The sequence below is a fragment of the Anabas testudineus genome, chromosome 1 (genome assembly GCF_900324465.2).
Source record: "Anabas testudineus chromosome 1, fAnaTes1.2, whole genome shotgun sequence".
Taxonomy (NCBI): Eukaryota; Metazoa; Chordata; class Actinopteri; order Anabantiformes; family Anabantidae; genus Anabas; species Anabas testudineus.
Window position 1 is genome coordinate 10,435,226 of NC_046610.1, and position 16,408 is coordinate 10,451,633.

The 16,408-nt window shown below is 38.5% G+C and overlaps 1 protein-coding gene across 1 annotated transcript; it reads left to right on the plus strand.

Annotated features, from left to right (window-relative positions):
- The first annotated feature begins 9,487 nt into the window (after window positions 1-9,487).
- LOC113161940 (arachidonate 15-lipoxygenase B-like) lies at window positions 9,488-15,188 on the plus strand. The gene is given in 15 exon segments (XM_033326001.1): window positions 9,488-9,655; window positions 9,814-10,018; window positions 10,194-10,275; window positions 10,514-10,636; window positions 10,756-10,859; window positions 11,232-11,398; window positions 11,547-11,690; window positions 11,885-12,088; window positions 12,225-12,311; window positions 12,409-12,578; window positions 13,292-13,413; window positions 13,530-13,630; window positions 14,278-14,448; window positions 14,640-14,696; window positions 14,698-15,188. Coding segments are annotated over 15 exon segments (2,013 nt in total). The 5' UTR covers window positions 9,488-9,502; the 3' UTR covers window positions 14,821-15,188.
- The last annotated feature ends 1,220 nt before the right edge of the window (window positions 15,189-16,408 follow it).

Below are 16,408 nucleotides of genomic sequence, written 5' to 3' on the forward strand. Positions count from 1 at the left end.
CCAAACCTGTACCGGGACCTGCTTCGACAAGAGAAGAGCTTGATAGCTAAAGGCTCTGCCTTCCATTTTTACATTTGGTAACTCTAGGAACCAGAAGTAAACCTGCACTTTGAGACCAAAGTGTTCTGCTGTGACAACATGGAACTATGAGGCCTTTAAGATATTTACATTACAAATTTATATTTAACTGTGAATCATCTGCATAGCAATTGAAAATTACATATGCATATATTGAGTGAAATAAATCAGTTCTAGCACAGAAGCATGTGGAACTCCATAACTAACTTTTGTGTGCATGAAAGACTCATCATTAACATGCAAAAACTGGAATCAATCTAATAGATATGCACAATGCACAATGAATGGAGTATTTCTACAACTTAATTGGTTTAAGATTAAATCACAGTCCCACAGTTAGAAGTCTTAGAAAAGACATCATGTTACACTCAAATTATCATCCACCAACTGGACATGATTAGAATTGGTCCTAAATGATCAAACTGAAGGAAATTCCTGTGTGACTATGAGCATTTAGATTCCTGATTCAGGTTCTACTAGATATCAGTGGTTTAACTGGGTTTGTTAATAGGAAAAACAACAGTGGATTTTAAGTGAAATGTTTTAACATTATATTTTCTTTATAGCACCATCATGTGGACTCTTTCAGTAATATTTAACAAGGGACATGCCTGTCTCTCACGGTTTATGCATTAATAACATTACTTTATATTAAAAAAAAATGTAAACATATAACAAGACTAGAATGAATTACGTATCTCTGGTAAGCGTTAGCAGCAGGATGAAAATGTGATTTGTGACTAAAAGCTGTAAAGACATAGAAGGGATCTGCTATCTAATATCAAATATAGTAAATAAAGTGATCAATTGGATGCTAAATACATTTCCATCAGAAACCGATGGAAATTGATCGTGTTGATGGAATTGTTCAGATTCAGTTCAATTCAATTCAATTCATTCAGTTTTAGAGATCAGAAGTTATCTCAAGGCACTTTACAGTGTAAGGTTTAAGACCTTACAGAGAATAATTATACAAAAGACGATACAGAAAACACTACAATCCCATTTAAGCAAGCTTTAGGCAACAATGGAGAGGAAAAACTCCCTTTAGAGGAAGAAACCTCCAGCAGAACCAGGCTCATAATTGGCGGCCATCTGCCTTGACCGGTTGGGGCGAGGGGAAAGAGAAGAGAGAAAAGAACAGCAGGCAACAAAAACAACAACAAGCAGCAAGAACATTGGGCAGGTCAACTGGATTCTGGAGATGTACAGCTCCAGGCCAAGGATACCTGCAGAAAAGCACAGAGAGAGGGAGACAGAGAGGAGGAAACACAACAGGAGAGACAAGACACAAAGCTAATGACATGCAATGGTGGCATTTGCATTGATACAGGAGAAAGGAGAGAGGAGAGTTTATCAATAGAGTTTCCCCAGTAGACTAAGCTATAGCAGCAGAACTAATAGATGGTTCAGAGTCACTGAGCTTTATAAAAAAGGAAAGTTTAAAGTCTAGTCTTAAATGTAGAGAGGTTGTCTGCCTCCCGAACCTGAACTGGGAGCTGGTTCCACAGGAGAGGGGCTTGATAGCTAAAGGCTCTGCCTCCCATTCTACATCTGGAAACTCTAGGAACCACAAGTAAACCTGCACTCTGAGAACGTAGAGTTCTGCTTGGAAGATATGGAACTATGAGGTCTTTAAGATAAGATGGAGCCTGATTATTAAGTGATTTATAAGTGAGGAGAAGAATTTTAAATTCAATTCTGGATTTTACAGGGAGCCAGTGGAGAGAAGCTAACGTAGGAGAAATATGATCTCTCTTGCTAATTCCAGTCAGAACTCTGGCTGCAGCATTTTGGATTAACTGGAGGCTCTTTAATGAGTTATTGGGACATCCTATTAATAATGACTTACAATAGTCCAGTCTGGAAGTAATCTGCATGGACTAGTTTTTCAGCATCACTTTGGGACAGGATGCTCCTTATTTTAACAATGTTTCTCAGGTGAAAAAAGGCAGTTCTAGAGATTTCTTTGATGTATGAAGTGAAGGAGATATCCTGGTCAAAGATAGCTCTGAGATTTCTTCCAGTATTACTTAAGGCCAATACTAAGTCATCAAGTGTGAGACCGTGATTAGAAATAGTGTCTCTGAGATTTTTAGGTCCAAATAAAATAACCTCTGTCTTGTCTGGATTTAGGAGAAGGAAATTTGAAGACATCCAGGCCTTTATGTCTTTTAAGCATGCTTGAAGTTTGACTAATTGATTAGTTTCTCCTGATTTCATAGTTAGGTATAGCTGGGTATCATCTGCATAACAATGGAAATTTATGTGAGTGTTTCCTAATAATATTGCCTAAGGAGGACATATATAAAGTGAAAAGAATTAGTCCAAGCACAGATCCCTGTGGAACTCCATAGGTAACTTTGCTGTGCATTGAAGATTCATCATTAACATGTACAAACTGAAATCTATCTGATAGATACGATTTAAACCAGCCTAGATGTTATTTTGTTGTACATTCTCTTCTTTGTTGCTACTGTGTGGTACCACACGCACACAAAAAAAGTTTGTTTTTCTTATTTTAATATTTTAACAGTAACAAAACACTATTAGTAGTACAGGAAGAAACACACACACAGTTGTGTCATCTAATTTTTACATTTACATTAAGTAATTTAGCAGACGGTTTTATTCAAAGTAACTTACAAATCAGGTACAAGGCAAAAGCAGGGTAAGCACAATAAGGTCTTGCCTAAGGATCCCATCTATGATTCATTTTCTGAGTTTGCTCTGAATGTGTATGTGAAAGAGAGAGGGGTCAGTAAAATATTTTCTAATGACCACCGTGAATTCCAATCCAGACTTTACCATAGGTGAAATTGTGAAAATGTTATAACAGTTTAATTCACAGCTTCAGGCAAATCCACTTATTTAAATGTTTCAGCCTTTGAGACAATGCATAATAAAGCATCCTGAATGCTGCAGAGATGGTTTTTCTTCTGGACGTTCTTCTCTCTCCAAACACAAACAATGAAGTTCTTTCAGAGTGACCATCAGGTAATTGGTCACCTCTTTGACTTGGGCCCTTCTCTCGATTGCTTAGTTTGGCCGGACAGTCCGCTTTAAGAAGAGTTCTGGTGATTCCAAACTTCTTCTATTTACAGATGGTGGAGGCCACTGTGCTCATTGATACCTTTAGTGTTGAAGAAATTATTTGTACCCTTCCCCTGATCTGTGCCCGTAAACAATCCTGTCTCATCAGGATAAGTCTTTGAAGTAGGTATTCCAGAAAGGCTAAATATTAGGTATAGCACTAGCCCACTATATTATGTCATTAGTGCCTAGTACACAAAGGATGAATATTGAAAAAGCTCATCTTTAAAGGTACCTTCAGTAGGCACATTTTTTCTGTAATTAAATATCTTATGTTCTCTTTCATTTTCACTTCACTTCCTCAGTGTCTCAAGTTTTTGGCTCATGACTATGCTGACACTGATACCGTACAGTATATATAACACATTCTTACATCAAAGTGTTTCCTCATTCCAGGATGTTTTAGTGTAAAGGTATTGCCTCTGAAGGATGAAACTATAAGACCCTGTTTAGTGTTGTGCAAGTGATGAGTTCAATAGATACAGGTGACGACTTTCTTTTTCTGTTTCTATCTTTCTTTTTTCATATCTGCCCAGTTTGCAACACATCTGGTGAAGGTAAATCTTCCTCTGGTTTGCATACTGGATAGGGGGATCAACAAGTTGAAGCCCACTGGACTGCTGACTGTGCCCTCTCCTTATATCTGAACACATTTTCAATTCAATTTTATTTGTAGAGCACTTTTTACAACTGAAATTGTCACAAAACAGCTTTAATTCAATTCAATTCAATTTTATTTGTAGAGCGCTTTTTACAGTTGACATTGTCACAAAGCAGGTTTACACAACCAAAGAACAGTACATGAACAGTGAATGCGGAAGAATCATAATAATCCGATTGTCCCTGATGAGCAAGCCGAGGGCGACGGTGGCAAGGGAAAACTCCCTGAGAAGGCATCAGGAAGAAACCTTGAGAGGAACCAGGCTCAACAGGGTGATTACATGTTGTGTAGGCAGCAGGAAGTCCAGTATAACAGTTAATGTCTTTTAAGTTAATGTGGAGTCCAGTTAATTGCAGGCAGACTTGTTCCATTCCTGGACTATCGAGCATTGAGTCAAGACCTCCTAGAAACGGCTTCCGACGTCTGCCGAGGCCAAGACCGACTTCATAGTACCGTGTGACCAACTCCAGTCTCCACATGCATCCCGTAAGGCTAAACGGTGGATCTAAGCGACAAGATCTCCAGCCAGAAGTTGGGCATCAGGACGAGTCAGACAGGTCCAGAGGGCAAAGGGTGGAATGACGTGTAGCTCGACAGAGAGACAGGAAGGAAGAGAAAGAGAAGAGGAGAGATGGCAGTTAGTTATGATCACAGTCAGATAATGAATGAGGTGAATGTATATTTAGTATAGTGCAGCAGGGACTCCGGCAGGACTAACTATAACAGCCTAACTAAAAGGCTGAGCCAGAAGCAAACACAGACATGAGGGCTCCCTGGGATGTAGAGCAACCCATCACTTCACCATCAACAAACCTGAGTGATCAGTGAGAGTGGGGAAGACAGCATCTAAACATACCAGTTCACCATAATGCTCTACGTCCATGAGTCTTTCCCAAATCTATTTACAAAAATGCTTGACTAAATAAATAGGTTTTCAGCATAGACTTAAATACTGAGACTGTGTCTGAGTCCAATCCTATTTGGAAGGCTAATTTCCTAGCTCTGCAGCAGCTCTGGGTTTTCATCTATTACTAGTCAACCATCAGGTTGTTGGTCACCCCTTTGACTTAGGCCCTTCTCTCGATTGCTTAGTTTGGCCGGGCAGTCCGCTTTAGGAAAAATCCTGGTGATTCCAAACTTCTTCTGTTTACAGATGATGGAGGCCACTGTGCTCATTGATACATTTTGTGTTGAAGAAAATATTTGTACCCTTCCCCTGATCTGTGCCTTTACACTATCCTGTCTTGTCAGGATTAGTCTTTGAAGTCGGTATTCCAGAAATGCTAAATATTAGGTATAGCACTAGCCCACTATATTATGTCATTAGTGCCTAGTACACAAAAGATGAATATTAAAAAAGCTCATCTCTAAAGGTACCTTCAGTAGTCAGGTTTTTTCTGTAATGAAACATCTTTTCTTCTCTTTCATTTTCACTTCACTTCCTCAGTTTCTCAAGTTTTTGGCTCATGACAATGCTGACACTGATACCGTACAGTATATATAACACATTCTTACATCAAAGTGTTTCCTCATTGCAGGATGTTTTAGTGGAAAGGTTTTGCCTCTGAAGGACGAAACTATAAGACCCTGTTTGGTGTTGTGTGCCTGCAAGTGATGAGTTCAATAGATAAAGGTGACGACTTTCTTTTTCTGTTTCTATCTTTCTTTTTTCATTTCTGCCAAGTTTGCAACACACGTGGTGAAGGTAAATCTTCCTCTGGTTTGCATACTGGATAGGGGGATCAACAAGTCGAAGCCCACTGGACTGCTGAATGTGCCCTCTCCACATATCTGACCACATTTCTCAGCTCTGCAGCAGCTCTGGGTTTTCACCTATGTCTAGTTTTTCCCCTTTAGTAGCACGTCCCTCTTCACTTTGCCATTTGAAGATTGTCAGTTTTCCTACTGCTCTCCTGCCAGCCACATTGCATTGAATTTGTGCCTCCTGTGTGTTTTTCAACCATGTTTCTGCCTTTGTGACAATGCATAATGAAGTATCCTGAATGCTGCAGAGATGTTTTTTCTTCTGGAACGTTCTTCTCTCTCCACACAGAAACACTGAATTTCTATCAGAGTGACCATCAGGTTGTTGGTCACCTCTTTGACTTGGGCCCTTCCCACTTGATTGCTTAGTTTGGCCGGGCAGTCCGCTTTAGGAAGAGTCCTGGTGATTCCAAACTTCTTCTATTTACAGATGGTGGAGGCCACTGTGCTCATTGATACCTTTTGTGTTGCAGAAATGATTTGTACCCTACCACAGATCTGTTCCCGTAAACAATCCTGTCTCGTCAGGATAAGTCTTTGAAGTAGGTATTCCAGAAATGCTAAATATTAGGTATAGTACTAGCCCACTATATTATGTCATTAGTGCCTAGTACACAAAAGATGAATATTAAAAAAGCTTGTTTTTAAATGTAGCCCGCCTGTCCTGACTCTTAGTCTCTGGGCCGAAAAGATCATCTGCGTTGTGTTTCTTTGTTATTGAGAACAGGACGACTGCTGCCTTGCCGACTGGTTTATTATCGCACATCTGTATAAAATAAAATAGAAAACAATACAGCGACTTCATCAACTGGTCTCTCACATGCACACCTTTAAAGAAAACAGAACCACAGCATGAAAAACTGGCCGCATGCTCCACAAACCTAGCTTGCGAACAGCTAACTTTAGCATTACATTCCAGTCCTGTACAGTCCTACAAAAATACATATAAATAAATACTGAGGCTTAGACAAGTATAATATCATTTGTTACCGTCGAAATACAAGTTTAGAACTATCATTTATCATTAACATGTTTTAACACATTTACGTGAGCAACCACATAAGTTCACCTTACTTAGCAAGGCTTCACGCCGACTGAGGAAAGTAACGACACTTAACAGGGAATTACATAGCTAAAAGGTCAAAGGTCACATTAAGAAAATAAATTCAGAAAATAAAAATTCCCTCAAAATAAAAATCACATATACCATGCACATAATGCAAAAATATAACATAGAACAAAAACATTGGATGGATAACCTTAATTCACATGCTACATGAAGGTACCTTTAGTAGGCACATTTTTTCTGTAAATAAATATCTTTTGTTCTCTTTCATTTTCACTTCACTTCCTCAGTGTCTCAAGTTTTTGGCTCATGACTATGCTGACACTGACACCGTACAGTATATATAACACATTCTTACATGAAGTGTTTCCTCATTCCAGGATGTTTTAGTGTAAATGTTTTGCCTCTGAAAGATGAAACTATAAGACCCTGTTTAGTGTTGTGTGCGTGCAAGTGATGAGTTCAATAGATACAGGTGATGACTTTCTTTTTGTGTGTCTACCTTTCTTTTTTCATTTCTGCCCAGTTTGCAACACACGTGGTGAAGATAAATCTTCCTCTGGTTTGCATACTGGATAGGGGGATCAACAAGTTGAAGCCCACTGGACTGCTGACTGTGCCCTCTCCACATATCTGACCACATTTCTCAGCTCTGCAGCAGCTCTGGGTTTTCACCTATGTCTAGTTTTTCCCCTTTAGAAGCACGTCCCTCTTCACTTTGCCATTTGAAGATTGTCAGTTTTCCTACTGCTCTCCTGCCAGCCACATTGCGTTGATTTTGTGCCTCCTGTGTGTTTTTCAACCATGTTACTGCCTTTGTGACAATGCATAATGAAGCATCCTGAATGCTGCAGAGATGTTTTTTCTTCTGGATGTTCTTCACTTTCCAAACACAAACAGTGAAGTTCTTTTAAAGGGACCATCAGGTTGTTGGTCACCTCTTTGACTTGGGCCCTTCCCTCTTGATTGCTTCGTTTGGCCGGGCAGTCCGCTTTAGGAAGAGTCCTGGTGATTCCAAACTTCTTCTATTTACAGATGGTGGAGGCCACTGTGCTCAATGATACCTTTTGTGTTGCACAAATTATTTGTACCCTTCCCCTGATCTGTTCCCGTAAACAATCCTGTCTCGTCAGGATAAGTCTTTGAAGTACGTATTCCAGAAATGCTAAATGTTAGGTATAGTACTAGCCCACTATATTATGTCATTAGTGCCTAGTACACAAAAGATGAATATTAAAAAAGCTCATCTTTAAAGGTACCTTAAGTAGGCACATTTTTTCTGTAATTAAATATCTTTTGTTCTCTTTCATTTTCACTTCACTTCCTCAGGTGTCTCAAGTTTTTGGCTCATGTCTATGCTGACACTGACACCGTACAGTATATATAACACATTCTTACATCAAGTGTTTCCTCATTCCAAGTTGTTTTAGTGTAAAGGTTTTGCCTCTGAAGGATGAAACTATAAGACCCTGTTTGGTGTTGTGTGAGTTCAAGTGATGAGTTCAATAGATACAGGTGACCACTTTCTTTTTCTGTTTCTATCTTTCTTTTTTCATTTCTGCCCAGTTTGCAACACACCTGGTGAAGGCAAATCTTCCTCTGGTTTGTATACTGGATAGGGGGATCAACAAGTTGAAGCCCACTGGACTGCTGAATGTGACTTCTCCTTATACCTGACCTCCTTATATCTGCTCTCCTGTCAACCACATTGCGTTGATTTCCTGCCTCCTGTGTGTTTTTCAACCATGCTTCTACCCAGAACTTGCCTCAGCCTAGCCTTGCCTTATGTTTTTGGACCCCAGCTCTCTTTAAACAAACCTTTTGCAGTCTTGGATCAGTCCCTGGGTTGAGTTGGTCAAGTTTTACGTGATCATGGCTGTTTATAAATCAGCGTCAGACGCTCGTGTACGTGCGCCTGTTTATGCTAGCCTCTCTTTGCTAACCTGCTTCAGTTTCTTCTACATACTTTCAGCTTTTTTTAACAAAACATCTCAACTTTACCTTTACCTGGAATATTTTTCTGTTAAGATAAATTCAGCTGTGTTTTATTAACTTCAGCAAATCTATTTAAGCTTTATTAAGTTGACATTCAGCTGTTTCAGCTTCTTCTTCATACGTTTAGCTCTGTTAAAACGGTTCTTGTTTCTCTTCAGCTAATTTCAGCAGTGTTTTAAAATGTTTCAGCAACTTTCAATGTTTCAGTTCTTCAGGAATCAATTCAGTATTACAGCGTTCACAGTGCATTTTCTTCAGGAAATGCTTTATCTAGTTTACAGGTGTTTTACTTTACTACAGATTAAATTTGGACAAACATTAGTTGAAAGCTTCACTTAATGCTGTACTTATGTAGTGAGAGTTACTCTTTTAGTTCACTGCGATATTTTCATATTTTGCACACGAAAAACTGGTTTGGCCTCATAAAATAGTTTCGCTTTGAGGCAGCTGCTTCACCTCTCCTACCTTCCACCATTGAATCACCAGACTGGACTGGAAACACCTACAAAGCTGTAGGTATAAAAAGAGGAATCAGAAGTTTTCCATCAGAAGTCAGCGGTAAACCTAGTTCACCAAAGAAACTTCTTTCACTTCGTCTGTTCTGAGTCAGTTTTCAAAGGTAAGATAGATGCTTTTTGAAATGATTTCAGCTACAGCTGGACTGTAATAAATCAACAGTCAAATGTATTATTAATTGTTAGATTGATATTTTACCAATGCCTTTTTATCATAGTACCACTATTTTATGTTTTTATGCCCTTGGCTTGTAGCGACTATTAACTGAATGACTGCTGAGAATGGTTATTTTTTTCCCTACTAGGATTCTACTACTTTCCAGAACGAAAATGATGAATTACAAAGTGACCGTGTACACTGGCGATCTCGTTGGTGCCACCACTTTGAACAATGTCTACATCAAGCTAGTGGGCACAGATGGGGAGAGCCAACGCCAGTGGCTGGTTGGCTTAAAATGGCCTGTAGCTTTCATCGGAGGAGAAGTAAGTTTAGATTCTCCATCTCTGTGTTTTAACATATAATATACTTCCTACAGAACAACCAACCCAGCCAAATACTCCTTGTTATAACCTCTGGTTCTTCTTCTATGTCTTGGTTGTCAAATACACTTCATCTCAAATTCCTGTTGTCATGACTCCAGGTGTCTACTTTTACTGTATCCTGCCCTACATCCCTTGGTAAACTGGTTCTGATAGAGCTAGACAAACAGCGTCTTCCAATTATCCTGCAAGACCCTTGGTTCCCTGCTAAGGTAGAAGTCGAATCCCCTGGTGGAGATATCTACAAGTTTCCCATCTATCGCTGGATCACTGACAGTGAGGTGCATTACTTCAGAGAAGGAAAAGGTCTGTTAGAATTTGCTTATCTAACATTACTTATCAGTGTGCTGCTGCTTCTTCACAAAAGACACGGTTAAACAAATACATTTCCTGCATACTACTGTAACTGTGCAAATTTATGTCAGCTCTATTTTAAACCTTGTGGTTCCATTTTTTATTTTTTATTTTTTTGTCTTTTAAGCTCTGAGAGTCTTTGAAGACACCAACCATCTTGGAGCTTACAGTCGGGAAAAGGCGTTAAAGCATCGAAGTGAAGACTATTGGTGAGAGTTCAGAGCTTGTACACATTTTTACTTTATACACTCCAAAACTAACAGGCAAATGAACGACTATGTGACTGTTAAACATGCCAAGGCCTTTCTTAAAATGTATTATGTTAAATAAAGAACGCATTAACACTAGTCAAGTGTAATACAACTAAATAATACATTAAACTTGCCAATATGCTGGTATCTAGCCTTCAAAGTTCTTCACCATTATACTCTCCCCTGTTTTTTCTAGCTGGGATGTGTATATAAAGGGAATTCCCCACTGCATTAAGGCAGACAACCCTCTTGATCTGCCTTATGAGGTCCACTTCTCCTTCACCAAGAATACAGAATTCGCGTTCACCGCATCAGCAGGGTAAAGTCCTCAAATTCTTCTTCTAGATTCTTCATCTGTGTATCCATCTATCTTTACCCAGCTGCCTTTCACAACACATGAAATGCACTATAACATTAGTCTTTGCTGTTATTTTATAGTTTGGCAGAGCTGAACCTGAAGGGACTGGCTGCTTCCAAGGAGAGTTGGAGTAATATTGATGACATCAATCGGGTGTTCTGGGTCAAACATACTAAAACGTCAGGTACTGCCCTCTCACAGTAGCTGTGATGAAACACTTGATACTGTATCCATATTAGTACGTAGTAAAGCGCATTTAAACATTCAGCATCATATATTTTCTAAGATAATCAACTAGACTTGAATGTTTAGTTTGGCTTCTTTTCTTGCCCTTTCAAATGGAAAAAAATTGATAGAGGGTAACCAGATGTAAGACATTGCAGAGGTTTTATTCTAATTCTATGCTTTGAAAAAAACAGTGACAGTGTCCAAACATATCTTTGACACATTGTTTCCCATTTTACTGTTTTACATGCAGCATATAATTAAACTAATAACAGTGATAGAAAGGATTTACTAGCTGAAAGTTTGAAATTCAATGTTTTTATTTTCTCAGACTATGTCCAGAAACATTGGAAAGAGGATGCCTTTTTCGGCTACCAGTTTCTGAACGGTGTTAACCCCATGTTGATCCGACGTTGTTCTGAACTGCCCAAAAACTTTCCTGTCATTGATGCCATGGTCTTCCCCAATCATCAGTTTAACTTGGCACAGGAAATGAAGGTAACTCCCTTAATCTTGTGAAATACATTTTACTAAAACTTTTGGAGCTGTGTTTTTCCCAACAATTGAGTTCACATGGCCAAATGTAGGAGCTCCACTGTAAGCACGTGAGTCAAATCATTTCTCATCCTCACTGAAATTTCAACAGAATGGCAACATCTTCTTGTGCGACTACAAACGTTTGGATGGGGTGGAAACGAGACTCATCAATGGAAAGAAACAGTTCTTGATGGCTCCCCTTGTCCTGCTCCACAAGACACCAAATGAGAAGCTGATGCCAATTGCTATCCAGGTGAGATTAGCCTTAGTATCAGCAATATATGTAGCTGATATTAAAGCTGTAAGTTAACCAACACACACACAGTCTTCCTCTTTCCAACTGTCACACATTTAAGTTAGGACACACAAGCACTATAGAGTATAGATTTGCTTGGACCTTCACTGAAAAACTTTCTAAGCAAGTTAAACCCCTTTCTTCCCCTGTAGCTGAAGCAGACTGCATCACATGACAACCCAATCTTTCTTCCTACCGATTCTGAGTACGACTGGTTGACGGCCAAGATTTTTGTGAGAAGTGCAGAATTCAATGAGCATCAGCTCAACGTTCACCTGCTGCGCACCCACCTGCTGGCTGAGGTTTTTGCAGTGTCACTGCTGCGCAACATACCCAAGGTGCATCCACTGTACAAGGTAACTTGGGAAAATACTCAACTGTTTTATAATAAACTTTTATATGAATAACCTCAAACTGCTAAATGGTACAAAAGCATCACAAGTTCTGTTAACCCATAACAGTGTTTCTAACAGAGTTCCCTCTTTCCTTTAGCTCCTCATTCCTCACACCCGTTACAGTCTGCAGATCAACTACTTGGCTCGAAAACTTCTAATATCTAAGACAGGAGTTTTCACAGCGGTACAAAAACACATCACCAGACTTAGTACATCACTGCATGTTTTTCAGTATTGTGAACAGTATTTTTATTTTCTGTACTTATTTGTTTGTACCCTAGTTTGCAGCTTCTGGTGGAGAGGGTATGATCACCATCCTGAGAAGATCCCTGTCATCAATGACCTACAGCTCCCTCTGTATTCCTGAGGACATTGCTGAGCGTGGACTGAAGACTGTGCCAAACTTCTACTACAGGGACGATGGACTCAAACTTTGGGAAATCATCAACAGGTAATACAGACAGTTCTAATTCTGCTTTGTGTTTTTTTATTCATATGACATTGGTAAGTCATAGATGTGGCTATGACTTAGATTGAATGTAGTTCTTTGCTAGAAACCGAGCAAACTGAAACAAGTGTTGGTGTAGAGCAGGACAGATTAGCTGGACAGCACCAAGGTTAAATACCTTTGTTAATAAGAAACATGAGTCCTTAAGAAACTTGAAAATATAAAGCATGGGATTGCAACAAATTGTGCTAATAAGAAAGTTAACATTGACCGTTTAAATCAGTTACCTTTTGTTAAGGTATTGCCATATAACTTTCCTCATCAGTCTTGTCTGTCTGAAAAGTTGAAACATGTTTCCAAACTATTTAACTGTAATGTTTGACTACTACCCCTCCTATTCTCCTTGTTCTGCTCTTTACCAACACTTCCCTTGTATAATAAGTATTGCATCATTACAACAGCTAATGGTGAAAGATTATCTTTTTCTTTATCTCCTGAGTCAGTGACTCATTCTGAAGGGTCAAACTGTTTCTTCATGGTTACTCCACAATGTTCCTAATAAAATAACTGATCATTCTTTACACCACTACCTTCTGCTAAACGAAGGGATGTTTTAGTATCTCTCAAAAGAGTCTCTTACTGCTGACTGTTAATCAAAAATGATAATTCAACCAGGACTATGTTTTACTGAATTCTTCACATTTCTTATACTGTAGGTTTGTTCAGGGAATTCTTGAACACTATTACAAGAGTGACACTGAGGTCCAGAACGACTCTGAGCTGCAGAAGTGGATTGGGGACATTTTTGAACACGGCTTCCTTTCTAAACCAGGCACAGGTAGATATTAAGGAAAAAAAGCTTATTTCAGCAATCATACATCCAACTTGAATTGAGTCATCTAAATGTGATGTCCACATCTTTAAGTAATGCAGCTGATTCTCTGTAATTCTCAGGAATTCCACAGAGATTTACCACCGTGTCTGAGTTGGTCAAGTTTGTCACTATGGTGATCTTCACTGGCTCATGCCAGCATGCAGCTGTGAATAGTGGACAGGTAAATCAATCAGCATGATCAGTGATACTGTTGCTTTGTTTGAGCAATGGTTTGGTGAAATACTGATGAATTCAGACCAGAATAAGAGACTGTTCACAAGCCTTTAGTGTTTAATGTGAAAAGTCTTTAATGAACAACTCTTTGAGGCTGGATTCAGGTACAGTTGCACATATATTTATCAAATTTACAGTCTCAGTTTACTTTGTTAGCATGTTAATATTTGCTAACTGCACAAAACAGTTGAGATTGTGATGTCATGAACTCTGCAGATATTTGGCCTTTAAGCAAAGTATTGTACAAATCAAAAATGTTGATTTATCCTTAATCCAGCTAAACATTGTTGAGACATTCATTTCAAAATGTCAGGATCAGTCGGAGTCTTTTGAATTTATCTTCTGCAGACCAAGAATGTCTGTAAAATATTACATAGGAATCCATTTGATAGCTTTTAAAATATTTATTACCAAGGTAATGGATTGACTGACACTAACTATAGAGCCAGGTCTGTAGTGGGACCGAAAACATGCCAATTTAAAAAGTTTTTACTGTTACATAACAATTTTATCACCAATTGAAATGTGTGATCATAGTGCTAATGTGCTTCAGCAAATATTAATAATTATCCACCAATCATTGGTTCATTGTAGTTTGACTATGGTGGCTGGATGCCCAACACTCCCACCTCCCTGCAACAACCTCCACCAACCAAAAAGGGGACAACAAATGAGGCGACGTTGCTGAAGACGTTACCTGATGTCAACACAACAGCACAGGGCATGGCCACCTTGTGGCTACTCAGCAAACAGTCCTCTGACTTTGTAAGTAACCAAGACTTCATGTAAGATCAATCGCATTTATATCCAACTTATGAAGAGTAGTACATCATTAGAGGTGAAATGCATCAATTTGCTTTACTGACAAAATCCTGTTCACTTCTAGCAGCTTTATATAAGATTTCATATATGTTATTGTAAAACCAACTTTTTATTTATGTCATTGATCTCATCAGGTTCCTCTGGGCCAGTATCCAGAAGAGCATTTCACTGAGGAGCTTCCCCTTCAGCTGATTAAAAAATTTTCAAGCAGAGCTTAAAACCTTAAGTTCAAAGATCAAAGAAAGAAACAGCACTCTGGAAATCCCATACACATACATGGATCCAGCAGAGGTAGAAAACAGTGTTGCTATTTGAATATCGGAAGGTGTGACATCTTCAGCTGCCGTGGCCAAATTCAGCTTCACATAAAGAAAAATAACTGTATGTGATCATTTTGTGCTGATAAATTACTTTATACAGCCTCTCAGAATAAAGTATGATGGTTAATGACTGTTTGGAATCACAATCCACATCCTAAATGTTCATAGTTTGTCCTGTTTACACACAGGGCAGGTTATCAAAGATTACACAAAAAACATTGAAATGAAATAAATGGAATAACTCACTCTGCTTCTGCTGTCAGTGAATTATTGTTTGGCCTTTTTCAACACAAGAACAACTGTATGTTGAGTCAGAGCTTGATCTGTATATGAGCCTACCTGATCTGTTAAACAATAGAAACTTTTCATACTTAATATTTGTTTTATTGTTATTTTTTTAAGTTAAACAAGAAGAAACTAAACTTTTCATGACATTTGTTTCATTAAACAACCATCATGGTGCTCGGAAATCTGGCCGATGTGTCATTTGTTAGTTTCCTAATATTAGAATTATTTTAAGTGAAATTTGTGTAGATTAGCGTTACCTGTGAAACAAAAAGGGAGATAAGTAGAGTGGATTTAATGCAGGAGCTATAGTAAAACTTTGAATGGGAATATTGATGGACTATGACAAAAAGCTTCTCTAAACATAAGAACAGACATTATCTTAACCATACAAACAGTCACATTAATGTGTCTTTAATGTTTTGAGACCATCTGATTGAAACATTTATAGGATAATTTTGCATTTTACTACTACTTGTACTTTACTGGAGTATTTCCATTGAGACTTTTACTCCACTACAATTCAGAGGGAAATATTGTACTTTTATACTATATAATATATCTTTTAGTTTTAATTTTTGCATTTTTACAAATATAGTCAGCTAATAGATTAAATGACACCTGTATGTACATCAGCTTCACCTTTACTAACTGCTGTTGTTCCACACTAAGTGTAAGTGAAATGATCTGAAATCCTCAAATCTTTAAAATCTGGTTGGACCAGTAACTGCACTCTGGAAAACTACAGCTCCAAGGATGAGGATACTTGCAGAGGAGGAAAGGAGAAAATGTTTGTTTTTCTTACGGTAATTTTACAGTAGCAAAACACTATTAGTAGTACAGGAAGAAACACACACACAGTTGTGTTATCTAATTTTTACATTTAGTCATTTAGCAGACGGTTTTATCCAAAGCAACTTACAAATCAGGTACAAGGCAAACGCAGGGTAAGCACAATGAGCCTAAGGATCCCATCTATGATTCATTTTCTGAGTTTGCTCTGAATGTGTATGAGAGAGGGGTCAGTAAAATATTTTCTAATGACCACCAAGAATTCCACTCCAGACTTCACCATAGCTGAAATTGTGAAAATGTTATAACAGTTTAATTCCCAGCTTCAGGCAAATCCACTTATTTAAATGTTACTGCTTTTGTGACAATGCATAATAAAGTATCCTGAATGCTGCAGAGATTGTTTTTCTTCTGGACGTTCTTCTCTTTCCAAACACAAACAGTGAAGTTCTTTCAGAGTGACCATCAGGTTGTTGGTCACCTCTTTGACTTGGGCCCTTCTCTTG